This window comes from Harpia harpyja, chromosome 20 (genome assembly GCF_026419915.1).
Source record: "Harpia harpyja isolate bHarHar1 chromosome 20, bHarHar1 primary haplotype, whole genome shotgun sequence".
In the NCBI taxonomy this organism is placed as follows: Eukaryota; Metazoa; Chordata; class Aves; order Accipitriformes; family Accipitridae; genus Harpia; species Harpia harpyja.
The window spans coordinates 6,991,306-7,005,945 of NC_068959.1; the positions used below are offsets into that span (position 1 = coordinate 6,991,306).

The 14,640-nt window shown below is 55.4% G+C and overlaps 1 protein-coding gene across 2 annotated transcripts; it reads left to right on the forward strand.

The window, feature by feature from the left end:
- Positions 1–369: 369 nt before the first annotated feature.
- Positions 370–13,802, forward strand: SLC6A7 (solute carrier family 6 member 7). 2 transcript variants are annotated; one of them, XM_052816515.1, is made up of 14 exons: positions 373–704; positions 6,376–6,556; positions 7,253–7,384; positions 7,957–8,191; positions 8,631–8,769; positions 9,050–9,184; positions 9,866–9,969; positions 10,552–10,676; positions 11,063–11,175; positions 11,257–11,388; positions 11,756–11,855; positions 12,213–12,313; positions 12,454–12,621; positions 13,580–13,802. In XM_052816515.1, the coding sequence occupies exons 1-14, from the start codon at positions 672–674 to the stop codon at positions 13,790–13,792; spliced, it is 1,911 nt and encodes a 636-aa protein (XP_052672475.1). In that variant the 5' UTR covers positions 373–671; the 3' UTR covers positions 13,793–13,802. The 2 variants fall into 2 exon arrangements, with proteins under 2 accessions (XP_052672474.1, XP_052672475.1); XM_052816514.1 differs by having other exon boundaries at positions 370–704; positions 11,063–11,388.
- Positions 13,803–14,640: the final 838 nt, after the last annotated feature.

A 14,640-nucleotide genomic window follows, 5' to 3' on the forward strand; every position in this document is an offset into this window, starting at 1 on the left:
CTCTTGCCCCCAGCACAGCGGGATGTGCTGGTCCTACCCAAAGGAACCGATGGCTGTTGATCATCCCCCTCCCCTGGGCTGGGGACTGGGCTCAGGCAGCACGGGGAGAAGTCGGTTCTGACCTGCTCAGGCTCCAACTGTGTCCTGCCATAGGAAAATCAGCTCAGAGCCAGACAGAAAGATGCTGGGAGCTTCTGGCATCTGCACTTGCACTGCTGCCACTGCTGCCTGGGGCACATGGGACCCCCGGAGTGCCCAGTGGCAGGGTGCCTGCAAAGTCAGGTCCATCCCTCGTGAGACCTGACGCATTCACGGCATGAGTAAGGTGGCAGCCGTTCCTCCTCGCTGCCCCGGCGGGGGGCTGAGGTCCCGGACCACCCCCCGCAGGGGTGCGTTTGACAGACAGCCCTTCTCCAGCCTGCTGAGAGCCATCCCCTCCTCCCTCCCTGTTCAGCACGCAGCCATCCTCAACTCCAGGCAAATCTTTCCTCCAGCCCTGCTCCCCCTGTCCCCCCCTGCCTCCCTCCGCCTCGCCAGCCCAGCCAGCAGCAACGTGGCACCCCTCCTTGCCTGTTATCGCTTCGCCTGCCCCCCCTTCTCCCTCCCTATCGCTGGAGAAAGCGAGAGGCAAAAGTGTCGGAGCGAAGAGCGCATAGCAACAGGATTCTGGGATGAAGAACATTCGGCAGCAGCATCTCCGGAAGGTGAGAGCCGGGAAGCGGGGGTGCCCTCCAGGGCTGGGAGCTGGGGAGTGGGGGCAAGGCATGACCCTCACCCCGACACCCCCTGCCCGGGGAACCTCCGTCTGCAGCTGGCAGACTTTTCCCTGGCAGGGATTGCAAACGGGGATAGCGTACATGCGTGGGGCCGAAGCGGGATCGTGGGGAGAGGGATGGGGGGCATTTCATAACCGCCGCTCACGCCTCGCTGCAATTAGCGGACCACGGAGGCCTTGTGCTGCGGGCAGAGCTGCCTGCTGCCCGCTCCGGCTGGATGGATGCTCTCTCCCATCCTTCCTCTGTGAGCAGGTGCTGCCGGCGATGATTCATGTTGTGTCTGGCCGGGCGGCTGTGGGTGGGCACCCGGGGGCAGAGCTGGCTCCCTGCGGTGCAGCACCCCAGGGATGCTGCTCCCATCAGGGGACTGCCTGGTCTCGGGGTGTGGGGGGGTGGTGAGGGGTTCCCCCCCGCTGGGATGAGCACAGGGAGATGGGCAGCGACTTTCCCACCTGCAGCTGGGATTGCCTCCTCTTCTATAGGATTTAAAGGGGTCTGGGTGGTGCTGGGCTCCGAACTCCCCTGGTGCCCTTTGGCAGCTGGCAGAGCTAGAAACCCTTTTTATATCCTGATGGAAACCCTTTTTAAACCCAGCTTGCAGGCTTTCCTTTCCTAGGCTCTCCTCCACTGCCGCTTTGCTCTTACCAGGCTCTCTGAGTCCCCATCTCCTGTCACGTCGGGGACTGAGCCCCTTCTCGTGCCCGTCCCGCACAGGGACAGGGTGAAGCAGGGTGGCAGAGGCTGGCAGCCACAGCTCCCTCGTAGGGATGTGCTGCTGCTGCCAGTGGATCAGCCCTTCCTAGAGCATCCCAGGCAGCGACCCAGGGCTGTGAGCCCCTTGGGGTCTGCCCTCTGCCAAGCCATGTCCATTGACCACAGGGCAGGGCGGTTCCAACCTGTGACAGCCTTCAGATGAATGAAAACCCAGGAGAGTTTCATCCCTGCTAGGAAATTCCTAGGGTATTGGGACGTGATGTAAAAAAGCCAGCAGCGGCCTGGTGAAAGTCAGCAGCTATCTGACAGCCCTGGCAGCCTCAGGGCTGCCTACTTTTCTCCGCTGTTGTTTGGAGGCGTCTGGCTCTTCCCTCTCCTCCTTTTTCCCACAAATTGCTTTTTCAGATGACTTTGTGACTGCAAGATCCATTAAAAGTTGTCTTTGTCCCTTTCAAAGGCTTTCTGAGATACTTGAATTTCTCTGCTGCTGGTGATCCTGTTTAACATTTATTCAGAAATTCATTTAGTCCCACAGCGATCAGCTGGAATGGAAAGCAGATGTCTCCAGAGTTATTTCCCCCATTCCCAGTGCTGTTCAGGGCACTGCTGTCCTTCATTACCCAAAAATACTCTTGCTGAACTCCAGATGGAAAACCTGGTGCTCTCAGCCACCCGGCACCTTGGGACCACCGTGTCCGACACTGGCATCAGGCTTGCCCAGAGCCAGCCAGGGCCAACGGAGGAGTTTGCACAGCCCTGGTTGCAGGTCCTGCCCTGGGACCCTGACAGCCTCCTCTCCCTCTCATTATGATCCTCTTCCCATCAGTGAGCAGGGAGTTTTAAGCCTTCTCACCAGACATGTTTTAGACATATGGAAATTCCTCTTTAGTAGAGAAGAAGATCTTTCACAGGCTCTAAGGATTTCGGGTTGGCTTTTGCTTAATAGTATTTCCAGAAGAACTGAGTGGATGTTTTTTATTTGTTTGAGTATTTGCTTTGAGGGTTATTTGGTAGAAATGGACTAAAGCCCACAGAGGCCAGCAGTGGGAGCCAGGATTTGGGCTCCCCTCACCGTACCCGACCAGGCTGCCGAGCAGCATCCTCCTGCCTGAGCCGCTGCCTTCCTCTGCCTGCCACAAACTGCCTCAAACCTTCCCTGCTCCTTCTTCAGGGTTTTCAGATGAAAGACCATCAGCATTTGCAGCTGTGCATGCTCCCTGCGCTCTGGACATCGCTGTAATGAGTTTGCTTCAGCCTCAGCAATCTCCAGCCCCCAAACCCCCTGTGCTGGCTCCAGCATCACTTGCTCCCTCTCCTGGCATGTGCTGTGATTCTGGGCTGGGGGAAACCCGGGCTAGCACAGCCCCTTAAGGGGCTCTTCCACAGCATAGAGATGCCTTATTTACTTCACTTTCTAAGTGATATTACATTTGAATTAATTTTTAGGCTGGTTTTTTTTTTCTCGAAGAGATTAATAAGCAATTCAAACTAATCTGAAGTGACTCACATTTTACAGACGCACTGTGCTCGCACATGGCTCAGATCCACAGGGGAGAAATCTGGCATTGGGTGGCATTTCTCCCAATCAAAGGCTGCGGTCCACGCACAAAACACTGACAAAATAACCCCACAATGCCAGTTTGAATGGAGAAAAAAATGTGATGAAAAAGTAACTTTAATCTTGCTGGTTTTTCATGGACAAAGCTGAGTTTTGCACTGGTTTAAGTAAATTGGTTTACAGAAAATAATTAGCATAGGGCAATTTCCTTATGGAAGCAGCTCTTATCTTGGCAGAGACTAACGTGCTTTTTCTTCTTGGTGACCTTTGCTTTGCTGAGTTCTTTGGGAGCATCTTCTGGTGAATAATGGAAAGTGATGCCGTGTTCAAAGAGGACGTGGTTGCCAAGGGAGCTGTTAGTCCCCGTCTGTTTATAACTGTGAGACGGGAGCCCAGTTTGAAAGACGGCAGTTGACAGTGGAAAGCACTAGAGCAATATTGTAGCACTATAGCACTTCAGCTGCTGCTGAAAGAGAAAATTCCTGTTATGACAAAGGCTGAAAGGGAGCATTAATCCTAAAAAAAGGGCTGGAATCAAGCCGGTGTGTGAGATTTCCAGCAGCCTGAAGCAGAGAGGTGTGCATCTCTCTGCTATCTGGGACAAAGATGGGCTAGAATCCTTAAATACTGCATTTTGCAATTCATTTTAAGTCAGGCAAATAGCCCAGGTTTTCTGTGATTTCTATGGAAAGGCTATGATTTGGGGCATTTTGGGGCATCGCAGTCATGGAGCACCTACCGTGTGTGTTTTCCAGCAGCATCCCTGGCCTGTGCCTCCCCAGCCTGTCTGGTGGGGACTGCAATGTGTGACATCCTTGGGGACTGCAATGTGTGACGTCCTTGGGGTCTATCTGACTCCTGAACAGTCTCTGCTTTCTGCCCTGGGGTCCCAAATTTAAACTGCAGAGCTCCAGCTAAAGATACTAATAAGGGGGGCAGTCATCACCGAGACACGGGTGACAAACTACATCCCATGGCCTCTGAAAAGAGAGACTGAGATGGGGACCAGGCTGTGTACAGTTTGGAAAAAGTCCTGCCGATTCCTTTTTTTTGTTGCTTCTGTGTTGATTTCCATGCTACATCTGATGGATGGGCACCTGCGTTTAATCAGGTCACACAGCTCCACCTGTGCCCTCTTGCAGGTGTTTAGGATTCAGACAGAGGTGCAGGAATTAGGCAAGAGGATTTAATGATCTTCCAGCATCACTACTTGCTATTTTTCTGTGACACAAACCTGGAAAGTGAGAGCTCCCCAGGCAAGTGTGAGGGACTGGGAAGTATTTTGGGGGGGAAGACCAAACTGTGATGGCCCCATAGCTCCTGTCCCCCCCGGTAGGAACCTTTGTGAATACAGGTTTTAGCCACTGAAACTTTTGGGAAGGATGTTGCAGAGCAGTCTGTCCATCACCCGCAAACACGGGTTGCTGCAGGTCATGCCTGCTGTGTGCGCTGGGTTAATTAGCAGGCATGGCCACAGTTTGGAGAAGTTGCTAAGCCAGAGAGCTGTGTTAAACAGCTGCAGGAGGGCTGCCAGGTAGCAACGGTTTTATAGCAACAGTATTATATTTGACTTTTCAGCCTGTGTTTCTGAAGCTTTTTCTTCTGGCCCTTGCCTTGTGATGGTGGCATCCAGCAGGGATGGGCTTTTAATGGTGGGTTTCAGCGTAACGCCTTTGCTCGAGCTGTGCATTTCAGGTTGGCCTTGGGAAGAGTTCGCCCCGGCTCGTCCTGTCCCTCGAGGGGTTTGCACGCTGGGTGGGGACGGGTTCGCCTCCGCGTTCGGTCCCTTTGGGCTGCAAGCAGCACATGTGCAGTGCCGTCGGCTGGAGGAGCGGGGTGCACCCTGCGAAGGGTGGGAGCCTACAGCCATCACCATCGGCAACACGGCTCCTTGTCTCCATGGGAACCGGCAGCAAGAGCATCCTGCGGTCCGGCCAGAGAGGAAGAGGAGGAGAGGAGATGGCCGCCACCTTCCCCAGGGGCTGTGGCAGGGCAGTGATGGGCTCTGCTCACCAGCCAGCTCTGATCTCCCAGGGGATGGAGGTCTGCTGCGGGCTCCAAGCACATGTGCATACTGGTGCAGGGAGACCCACAACTCCTTCTGGATGATCCCTCCAAATCCAGGCCCCTCTTCCTCAACCGCATCCCATGGGCTTGTTCCCTACAATCCGTGAACTCAGGGACACGGAGATGGCTGCTTTTTACTTTTGAGAGCCCAAGAAGAAGGGAACATTCCCAAATGGGCTCCTCCTGCCCTGGTCCTGGTGCCTTGTCAGCAGGGACCCCAGCATCCTTCTGTCTCTGTGCCTCAATACCAGCCGAACCTGATATACTCCCAGGCAGGGGCACGGCAACACGCAGTGGCACAGGGCCAGGATCCTTATGCCACCCCTTTTTGCTGCCTGGTCTTGCCGAGGGGATATCTGCGATGGGATCTTACCTGGCAGCTGCTGGCTGAGGCTTTCAGCTTTGATGACTGCTGGTGGGATGGGAGCTAGTGGGGATGCCTTCCCCACTCTCCCAAGGTCAGGAGGCTGGGGAAGTTCAGATAGACCAAACATCTCACCGCAGACCTGATGTACATACGCACACAAACACCAAGGAGCCCTCCCAGTGCATCACCCCAACCTAAATGTATTGCAGGACTCCCACCTCCCTCTTGCAGAGCTGAGGCAGCCGCGGAGGAAGGGAATGGGTTAATCCCCTGCCTGCTGAAGAGCTGCCTGTGCCTCACTGATCCAGGGCAGATTAGGAAAGCTGGAAGGAGCTCTCTCAGCAGGGACAAGGACAACTGGGAGCGCGTCACTAAATCCCCACAGTGTAGGCTTTTGGCAGCTGGAAAAGCGTGAAAAACGCACAGAGCATTTAACGGTAGCCAAGTGCCCGGCACAGCAGGGGCACGTGGGGCTGGGGTGTCATACTCCCTGGCACACCAGCAGTGGTTCTTCCCCTGCTGTCCTTACACTTATGCTCTGCAGGAGATCAGGAAAGTTTATTGTGACCCCTTGAAAGGATTTCTTGGGAAACTGGGGTTGCAAGATGGGTCCTGGCCTCCCAGGTTGAACCAGGGCCATCCTGCCTTTTCCAGGGGAGCTCTGGCCATGTGGGATCGCATTTATCCCCTTTCTTTTCTCTGCAGCAGAGCAGGATGTCAGCTGGGGTGGTACACAGAGATCTGCTGGGACGGGGCGTCCCCAAGGGACAAATGTCTTGGGGTCACAAATTCACACCCGAGTTCTCAGCACTCTTTCCCTCTCTCCTGCTCTTCACCCCTGCTTTTATTCCTTCCCTCGGCTGCTCTCTCCCATCCCCTGCTCTCTCGCTCAGCCGGTGACGCCAGAGCTCCTGGTGAGTCCCAGCAGCCAGGATGGAGACCTGGGCTCCGAGTGCCCAGAAGACAGAGGGAACTGGACGGGGCGGCTGGATTTCCTCCTCTCCTGCATCGGATACTGCGTGGGCCTCGGAAACGTCTGGAGGTTCCCCTACAGGGCTTACACCAATGGAGGAGGTATTCGATCATCCTTTGGAGTGGCCACATCTCCCCTTCACTGAGCTGGGCTGGTGGGATGTGTCTCTGAAGAGATGCCCCTTCCCCTTCTCGAGGCTGGGAAGTAGCGTTGTTCATCGCGGTGGGGTGAAGCCTCCTCCTGCCCCCCATGCTTGCTGTAGGGCTTTAACCACCTGTACCCACGTGTGGAAGGGTCTCACCAGCCCATCTCTGCACTCATGGCCTTGGAGACATCCGCAGCTCCATGCTGGACCGAATACCACCTGAGCATATCTCTTGGTTTCCAGTAGCTTCTTGACCTGGTGTCCTTCAGGACTCAGCGGGGTCAGCAAGTGCTTCCCAGGTATCGAAGGAGGGGAGCGAGCCTTTTGCAATGCAAGAGCCTGGTGTGATGGTGCAAAGTGACCAGCTTGTTCAACTACTCCAAGAGTAAATGCTCGTCACATGCAATAATAACTGGAGAATTTCACGGTGTTTGTGAAACATTCAAGGAGAAAAGAGAGTCTGTGTGGAGAGGCAAAGCATGGCACTGGGTAAATCACCCAGTCCCTTCCTCCTGCGCTAATGGTGAGCTGCCGCCCTAGATTTTGGTGTAGATCCCTCAGGGCCACAGGTGTTGAATGAACTTTATTCCTTGTCATAGATGGGCTTTAGGTGTTTGTGTTATTTTTAGGGTGTTTTTCTTGCTTCTTGCAGGAGCTTTCCTGGTTCCTTACTTCATCATGCTGGCCATCTGTGGGATCCCCATCTTCTTCATGGAGCTGTCGCTTGGCCAGTTCTCCAGCCTGGGGCCACTTGCCGTCTGGAAGATAAGCCCTCTCTTTAAAGGTGCGTGAGTGAAGTCCAGAGCCTCTGGGGGTCCTCTGGAAGAGCTGCTTGATGAGGACATGGACCGGCAGCATCGTCCCATGACCCTCAAAGGTCTAGTTAGAATCAAAGGTTAAATCCTGGGGAATCCTGGTGGAGCAGGCTGGACTTCTGGGTTAGCTGTTTTAGTAGCTGCAAGATATATATAACATCTATCAGTCTTCATGATGTCATGATCAGCTCTAGAAATTGTATGAAAATTATTAAGCCAGCTAGTTTACAAAATATAGCATCAAAGCTAAGCAATGACTGTTAAAGGCAAAGGTAAGAATAAAGCGTTCAAAAAAAGGTCAAATCAAATACTTTTACTCTCAACATTAAGTTGGAGTAAAATCACCTGTATGTTGCAGTAGATCATCAATTCAAAGAAGGCATGTCCGGAGGATATAATGGCAATAAGAGGCTTCTCCCACCAGGTGAACCTCTGACTGGTTAAACATTTGGCTGCTGAGATTCATTCTCTGACCCTGGTTTTGGATGTGCTCCGCTCCAGAGAGATGGCTCACTCCTTCTTTACCCTCTCCTTCCTCCAGGCGTTGGCATGGGCACGATCCTCATCGTCTCCCTGGTGGCCATTTACTACAATATGATCATTGCTTACGTTCTCTTCTACCTCTTTGCATCCCTCACAAGCGACTTGCCCTGGCAGCACTGCGGCAACTGGTGGAACACCGACCTGTGCCTGGACCACCATGTCATCAAGGCGGGGAACGCCACCTTCCCTGTCAACATCACCAACACCGTCAGCCCCAGCGAGGAGTACTGGAGGTAAAGGTCTTGGCATGGTGGACACCCATGGTGGGTGTTGTGGGTGCAGTGATGGGCTCTTAGGGTCCGCTGTGGTTGATATCTCAGTTTAGCCATTGGGATCATGTCCTTGGGATGTGGGAGGTGTCCCTGATCTAGTGCTGCTTTGCTGGCCTGGAGATATGTTAGATTGAAATGCATCCCATGCCTGGACCAGCTGGTAATTTGCTCCCAAGCCACTAGGCATCCCCTCTGGGCTCTTTAATGCGTTGTGGAGAAATCACACCAATTGCTCCCCTTTTCCTGGCAAATAGCTGCCAGCACCTTGTTCCTCTCTCATTGCTGGGATTTTTGACAAGGTTATTTTCTGCAGCAGAGGCATTGCTAGGTTCAGAGAGGGTCTCTGGAAGAAGGTGGGGGTGCCCGTGGCTGCTCACTAGCGGTTCTCCTTTTGCCCCAGCCGGTACGTCCTGCACATCCAAGGGAGCTCTGGGATCGGGGATCCTGGGAGGATCCGCTGGAACCTGTGTCTGTGCCTGCTCCTTTCTTGGACTATCGTCTATCTGTGCATCCTAAAGGGAGTCAAATCCTCTGGCAAGGTAAGGGCTGGACAGTCTCTTTTGGGGGGATCTACAGTGATACTTACCAGTGCCTGCGATTCTCTGCACATCTGGGAAAGTGAGACCCATAAACAATGTCAGCTGGACACAGGTCACTTCGGGGATGGCTGACACCGCTGGCCCTGCTGCATCCCAAGGATCCCAGCTCTGCAGGGCGATGCCGGGTGATGCAGTGTCCCATCCCGGGGACGGGGCTGAGGGGGAGCAAGCATGTGTGCTCTCACTCCCAGCTCTCCCAGCTGGCTCTGGTCTCCTGCAGGTCGTGTACTTCACCGCCACCTTCCCGTACCTCATCCTGGTGATGCTGCTTATTCGTGGCGTGACCCTGGAGGGGGCCTGGAAGGGAATCCGGTTTTACCTCACACCCCAGTTTGATCACTTGCTGTCTTCCAAGGTGAGCAGGATTTAGTGCAATTTGTTCAAGACACAAAAATGAACCTTCTCCTGCCACCTCCAGCATGCAACAGAGGCAGTTCCCTTACTGGCCACCCCCTGACCCAAAGTCATCTCACTTGGTTGCTCCTAGACCAAAAGTATTTGCCTTTCAGCAATCTGTCTTTGCTCCACACCTTGTCTATACTGCTCTTCCCACCTGCCCCAGCCCCGTGCCTGCATTTCTGGCTCTCCATGCAGGGGACGGCATGCTCATCACCTCCCCTGGGTACCAGGACCATGGGCAGGATTAGCCCAGCCCCTGTGACAGGCTGGGGGGTGGCGATGGGTGCCCGTGATGGATTTGGCTGTTCTGGTTTTCTCGAGCAATCTCAGTGTGCGGAGCGGGGAGTTTCCTTGGGTCAGCAGTGTTGGTAGCAGAGACCACACAGTTTTACAAGGGTGTTTAATGCCACGCTGCGCTGGCTCTAAACCACTCTCCTTAGCCCTTCCACTATCCAGCTGACCCACTATGAGTGGTGAGCATGTTAGCAAGGAAAAGCAAAGACCCCATGGGTTTTGTGTGCCTGGAGGGCTGGGAAAGATGTGCCAGGGGGTCTGGGGAAGCATATTTCCAACTCTCTCTTCCTCCAGAGGAGGTTTCCAAACCCCTGCTCTCCTCAGACCTGTTTCCTTTCCCCAGGTGTGGATTGAGGCAGCCCTGCAGATTTTCTACTCCCTTGGAGTAGGCTTTGGGGGCCTCCTCACCTTCGCCTCGTACAACACCTTCCATCAGAATATCTACAGGTGGGAGCCGGTTGCTGTCTCATAAAAATCGTGGGCTGAGGGGAACCACAAAAACCTCAGCTGGTGGGTTCAAAGCTAGCAGAAGCATATGGGTGCTGCACACAGTCACCCAGCATTGCTCCTTGCCTGAGCACCTTACAGATACCTGGCAGCTTGCACAGGCTCAAGAGGGACAGAGGGGTCTGTGGAAGAAAATTTTCCTAAGCATCAAGGCACAGCAACTGACCCAGAAGTTTTGGGCTGTAGATGCTGAAGGCTGAGGATATTTGAGGTTAGAGTTATGCAAGTTTGTCCTGTCCCCAGCATCTGTCGCAGGTCACCAGCAGAGAGGGGAGTCTGGATGTTGGACATTTGGGCTGATCCCCTCCACAGGGGAAAGCAAGCTTGGGAGGAACCCCAAAACAACCCCTGTCACTAGATATATGCTCCTTTTGCACCTCGAAAGTACATACCAAGAGAGGCCCTGGAGGAGAATTGCACTGGGTCATCTTACTGTGGCACCCAGGGCTGGCAAAGCCACCATGCACTGCTATGGGCGCTAAGGAGTGGGCATGTTCAGAGCATCTTCTTTCTCCTCTATAGGGACACCTTCATAGTGACCCTGGGCAATGCCATCACCAGCATCCTGGCAGGGTTTGCCATCTTCTCTGTTTTGGGATACATGTCCCAGGAGCTTGGGGTCCCTGTTAACCAGGTGGCAAAAGCAGGTGAGGCCAAACAAAGACCATTTCTCCTTTACCCTCTGTCTGGGGGCACTGAGGAGCATCCCTTCCAGATGGAAGGCATCTAAGGGAGTCAGCATGAGGGATGAAGATGTATGCTCAGCTGGCCAGGGGGAGGGAAGGGGGGAGACCGATTCCTGCTGTGCAAACATTGAGCAACACCAAGTGTTGTCTAATAAAGGTCTGAGCAAGGAGCAGGCTGGTTCTCCTGTACCTCTCCACCCTCTGCTGCAGGACCCTTCCTGCCCATCTTGCAAGAGCCGTGGCAGGTCCCCGCCGTGGTGCCGCTCTCCTGGGCTGTCCTCTCCTCCATCCCCCCATGCCCAGTGCTGTCACCCCCTTTTCACCCTGCTGTCCTTTGCCTCCCCTAGGTCCTGGCCTGGCTTTTGTGGTGTACCCCCAGGCCATGACAATGCTCCCCCTTTCTCCGTTCTGGTCTTTCCTGTTCTTCTTCATGCTGTTAACCTTGGGCCTGGACAGCCAGGTAAGGACAGAGCCCACCGAGCCAGCCGCAGTGCCCAGGCAGCCCGGGGGCTCAGGGGACCCTCTTCTCCTTTGTGTGCAGTTTGCCTTTATGGAGACCATCGTTACAGCAGTGACAGATGAATTTCCCTACTACCTGCGGCCAAAGAAAGCTTCTTTCTCAGCTGTCATCTGCATCGCCCTCTTCCTGATGGGGCTCATCCTCACAACAGAGGTAAGGGTGTGGGGCGGGATGCGTTGTGGGGACAGACTAGGGCCTCATTTTAGGAAGTGCTTAAGGCAGGCAGGGGCCAAGTTTGCAGAGACACGTGTATTCATATCAGCTAACAAGGTGGAAGAGAGACAATCGATGAGCCTGGGCTTCCTGGGGATGTGAGGTCCAAGGGGAGCCAGCCACACAGCATTATTCCTGTCCCTGCACCAACCCCAGAAGGAGAGTCTCTGAGGGTGCCTGACCGCTGTCTTCCCCAGTGCCCATGAAGGGGCTAAAGGGACATGTCCCCAAAAGCGGGAAGACATGGGTCAGGGGTTATTGGGACGATGGTACTGGAGATGCTGGCCACTGTGCTTTGCCTCCACAGGGTGGGATGTACTGGCTGGTCCTACTGGATGACTACAGCGCTGGCTTTGGTCTCATGGTGGTGGTGATCACTACCTGCCTCGTGGTGACGCGTGTCTATGGTAAGACCTGTCCCCACAGGGACACGGGGAAGGGTGGGCTGTCTGTATGAGAGAGGGGCTTAGAGGGTGAGGGAGCCAGCAGCCTCACAATGGGGCATGAAACACCTCTGCTCCAACCACTTGTTTCTTCTTGGCCATCACTGGGTTCACCTCTCCAGAGATATTTAGGGTGCTGAGCCTGGTCCCTCAGTCAGCACCAGCTGGGCTCCCCTTCATGTACCTCCCTGCTAGGAGGGCAGATGCTTCTTTGCTGTAGAGGATGCAAGCCACCACTTTTGGTTAATGCAGGGCAGCCTGGTACAGGCATCTAGCTCTGGGGGACTGATCATGGCTTCTAAGTCCCTCTCCCTCCTCCAGGCATGAAGAGGTTCTGCCGAGATGTCCACATGATGCTGGGCTTCAAACCAGGGCCCTACTTCAGAGCCTGCTGGATGGTCCTGTCCCCAGCAACGATGATGGTAACTGCTCAGCTTGAGGTGCTGGAGAGCTGCAGTGGTGTCAGCATCCCTGGGTGACCTCCTCTTGCAACAAGTCACTCTGCTGGCATCTCCTGCTGGTCTCTGCCTGCCCCAGGGACCACTTTCTTCCATTCCTGTAGGCCTTGCTGGTGTACAACATCATTAAGTACCAGCCCTCCGAGTACGGCAGCTACTGCTTCCCCGCCTGGGCTGAGGTCTTGGGCATCCTCATGGGAGTCCTCTCCTGCCTGATGATTCCCATGGGCATGGTGGTGGCCGTGCTCCGAGAAGAAGGGACGCTATGGGAGGTAGGAGGTGTTGGGGCCTGGCATTGCTGGGGTGCACCCCAGAAATATATGGGGGTGACCACGACCTGCTGCTGAGCCTGTATCCTCCTGCAATTTCTGCATCCTCTCTCCTGGAGGTGTGTGTCCCCATCCCTCCTTGCTGCCCATGGGATGTGAGAGATGGCACGTCCCAGGGCATTCCCATCCAGGCAGGCACTGAGTCACACTGCTTCCCAAGGGGCAGCCCTGTGGGCATCCCCCCCTCCAAAACAAGCCTGCTACACCTTGCCTTGTGGGGAAGTGCATTGTCCCTAGCGTGGGACGGGCACGTGGGACTTTGCACCCATTTTGCAGGAGCAATGACAGAGGAAGGAGGGCAGCTGCAGGGCCGTGCAGGCAGCCCAGGTGGGATCCCTCTGCTGAAAGTTTTTGCTCAGGAGCAGGTTGTGGAGCTGCTGGCCGCTCATGGCCTTCCCAGCCCGGGCTGGGCTTTGCTGCTCTCCCCAGGCTGTTAAAAGCAGAGGGAGCAGAGCTTGCTGCCCTCCCCAGGCAGCAACTTGCTGGCTGGAGCGCTTGCTGGCTGCAACCTGGCTTGGGACAGCTGTGGGCATGGTGGCATGGCCAGGAACCACCTTGTCTGAGCCTAACCCCTTGCCTGGGTGGCTTTAACCGCCCCCCCAGGGTCATAGCCCTACATTAGCCCCTAGCTCCTGCAAGCCCTCCCCGCCAGCACCTGCAGACTTTAACACCTCCCCAGACTACGGCAGCGCGCTTATACAGAGCTGCCTTCCCAAAAAGTTTCAGGACAGGTTTTTGGCCCCATCCCATCCTCATCGGGGGCTCTTCCCGTCCCTCAGGGCTGGCCGGGCACACCGTCCCCTGGGAGGGGTGGGTGGGCTGCTGGGTGGGGGTGCCATCCAGGGAGTGGAGGGGGTGCCAGTGCAGGGTGTCCGTGCTCCCTCCGCCTGTCCCCTCACAGCGAGTCCAGCAAGCCAGCCGGCCCACCATGGACTGGGGCCCATCGCTGGAGGAGAATCGGACCGGCATGTACGTGGCAAGCCTGGCCGGCAGCCAGTCACCCAAGCCGCTGATGGTCCACATGCGGAAATACGGGGGCATCACCAGCTACGAGAACACGGCCATCGAGGTGGACCGGGAGATGGAGGAGGAGGAGGAGGAGTCCATGATGTGAGGGGATCCAGTGCCCCACGGGCTGGGGGGGGCCTCACTCCCCCAATTTGCACAGGTTGCACTGTGGCACTTCAGCTCGGGGGGGGGGTGTCTTTTGGGGAGCAGTCGGGAGCTGCCGACCTCCTCACCACTGTCCTGGCCCCTCCAGGACGGAGCTGCTGCCCATCCCGGTGCCCCGGAGGTGTTTCTGTTCAGTGTGGCAAGCTATGTGACAAGTCTGTGCGTTCGTGTGACGGTGTCTGGTTCAAGTGTCCGGGCTGCCCCGCTTCCACCCTCAGCCCCAGCACTGCCCTCCCCGCGCAGGGATGCTCAGGCTGCAGGGATGTTCAGGCTGCAGGAGGTGGGGAGGAGGAGGAGGTCCTCTGCGTTGGTCGGTTCTCTGTTTGCGCGTATTTAACTCCAATAACCCACAAACACATGTGAGAAAGGACTGTAATATCCTCCATGCCCTTAGGACGGTGTGTGTCGGTGTGCTCCGCTCACATGGAGGTACTCCAGCAAAACCAGCACAAATCTGACCTAATAAATGAGCAGTTAAAAACAATTAGAAGGAAAAAAAAAAAAAAAAGAAAGAAAAAAAGCTTTATAAACAAACCAGCTTGGGCCTTTCCAAATTTGTAGATCCCCCAGGGACCTCAGTGGGTCAGGGCAGCTCTTCCCCACGGTGCCTGGCAGAGCTGGGGTGAGCTGAAGGAAGGGAAGAGGCTGGGTGACCTGTTCCCTGTGTGTCCAAGAGGTTTGGGACAGGTCTCAGCTGGACCCAGTGCCAAAGGAGGACCCGTGTCCATCCCTGAGGGGGGTCTGAGGGCTGTCCCTAGCCCTGGGTGCTGCTTTTCCCAGGGAAAGGTG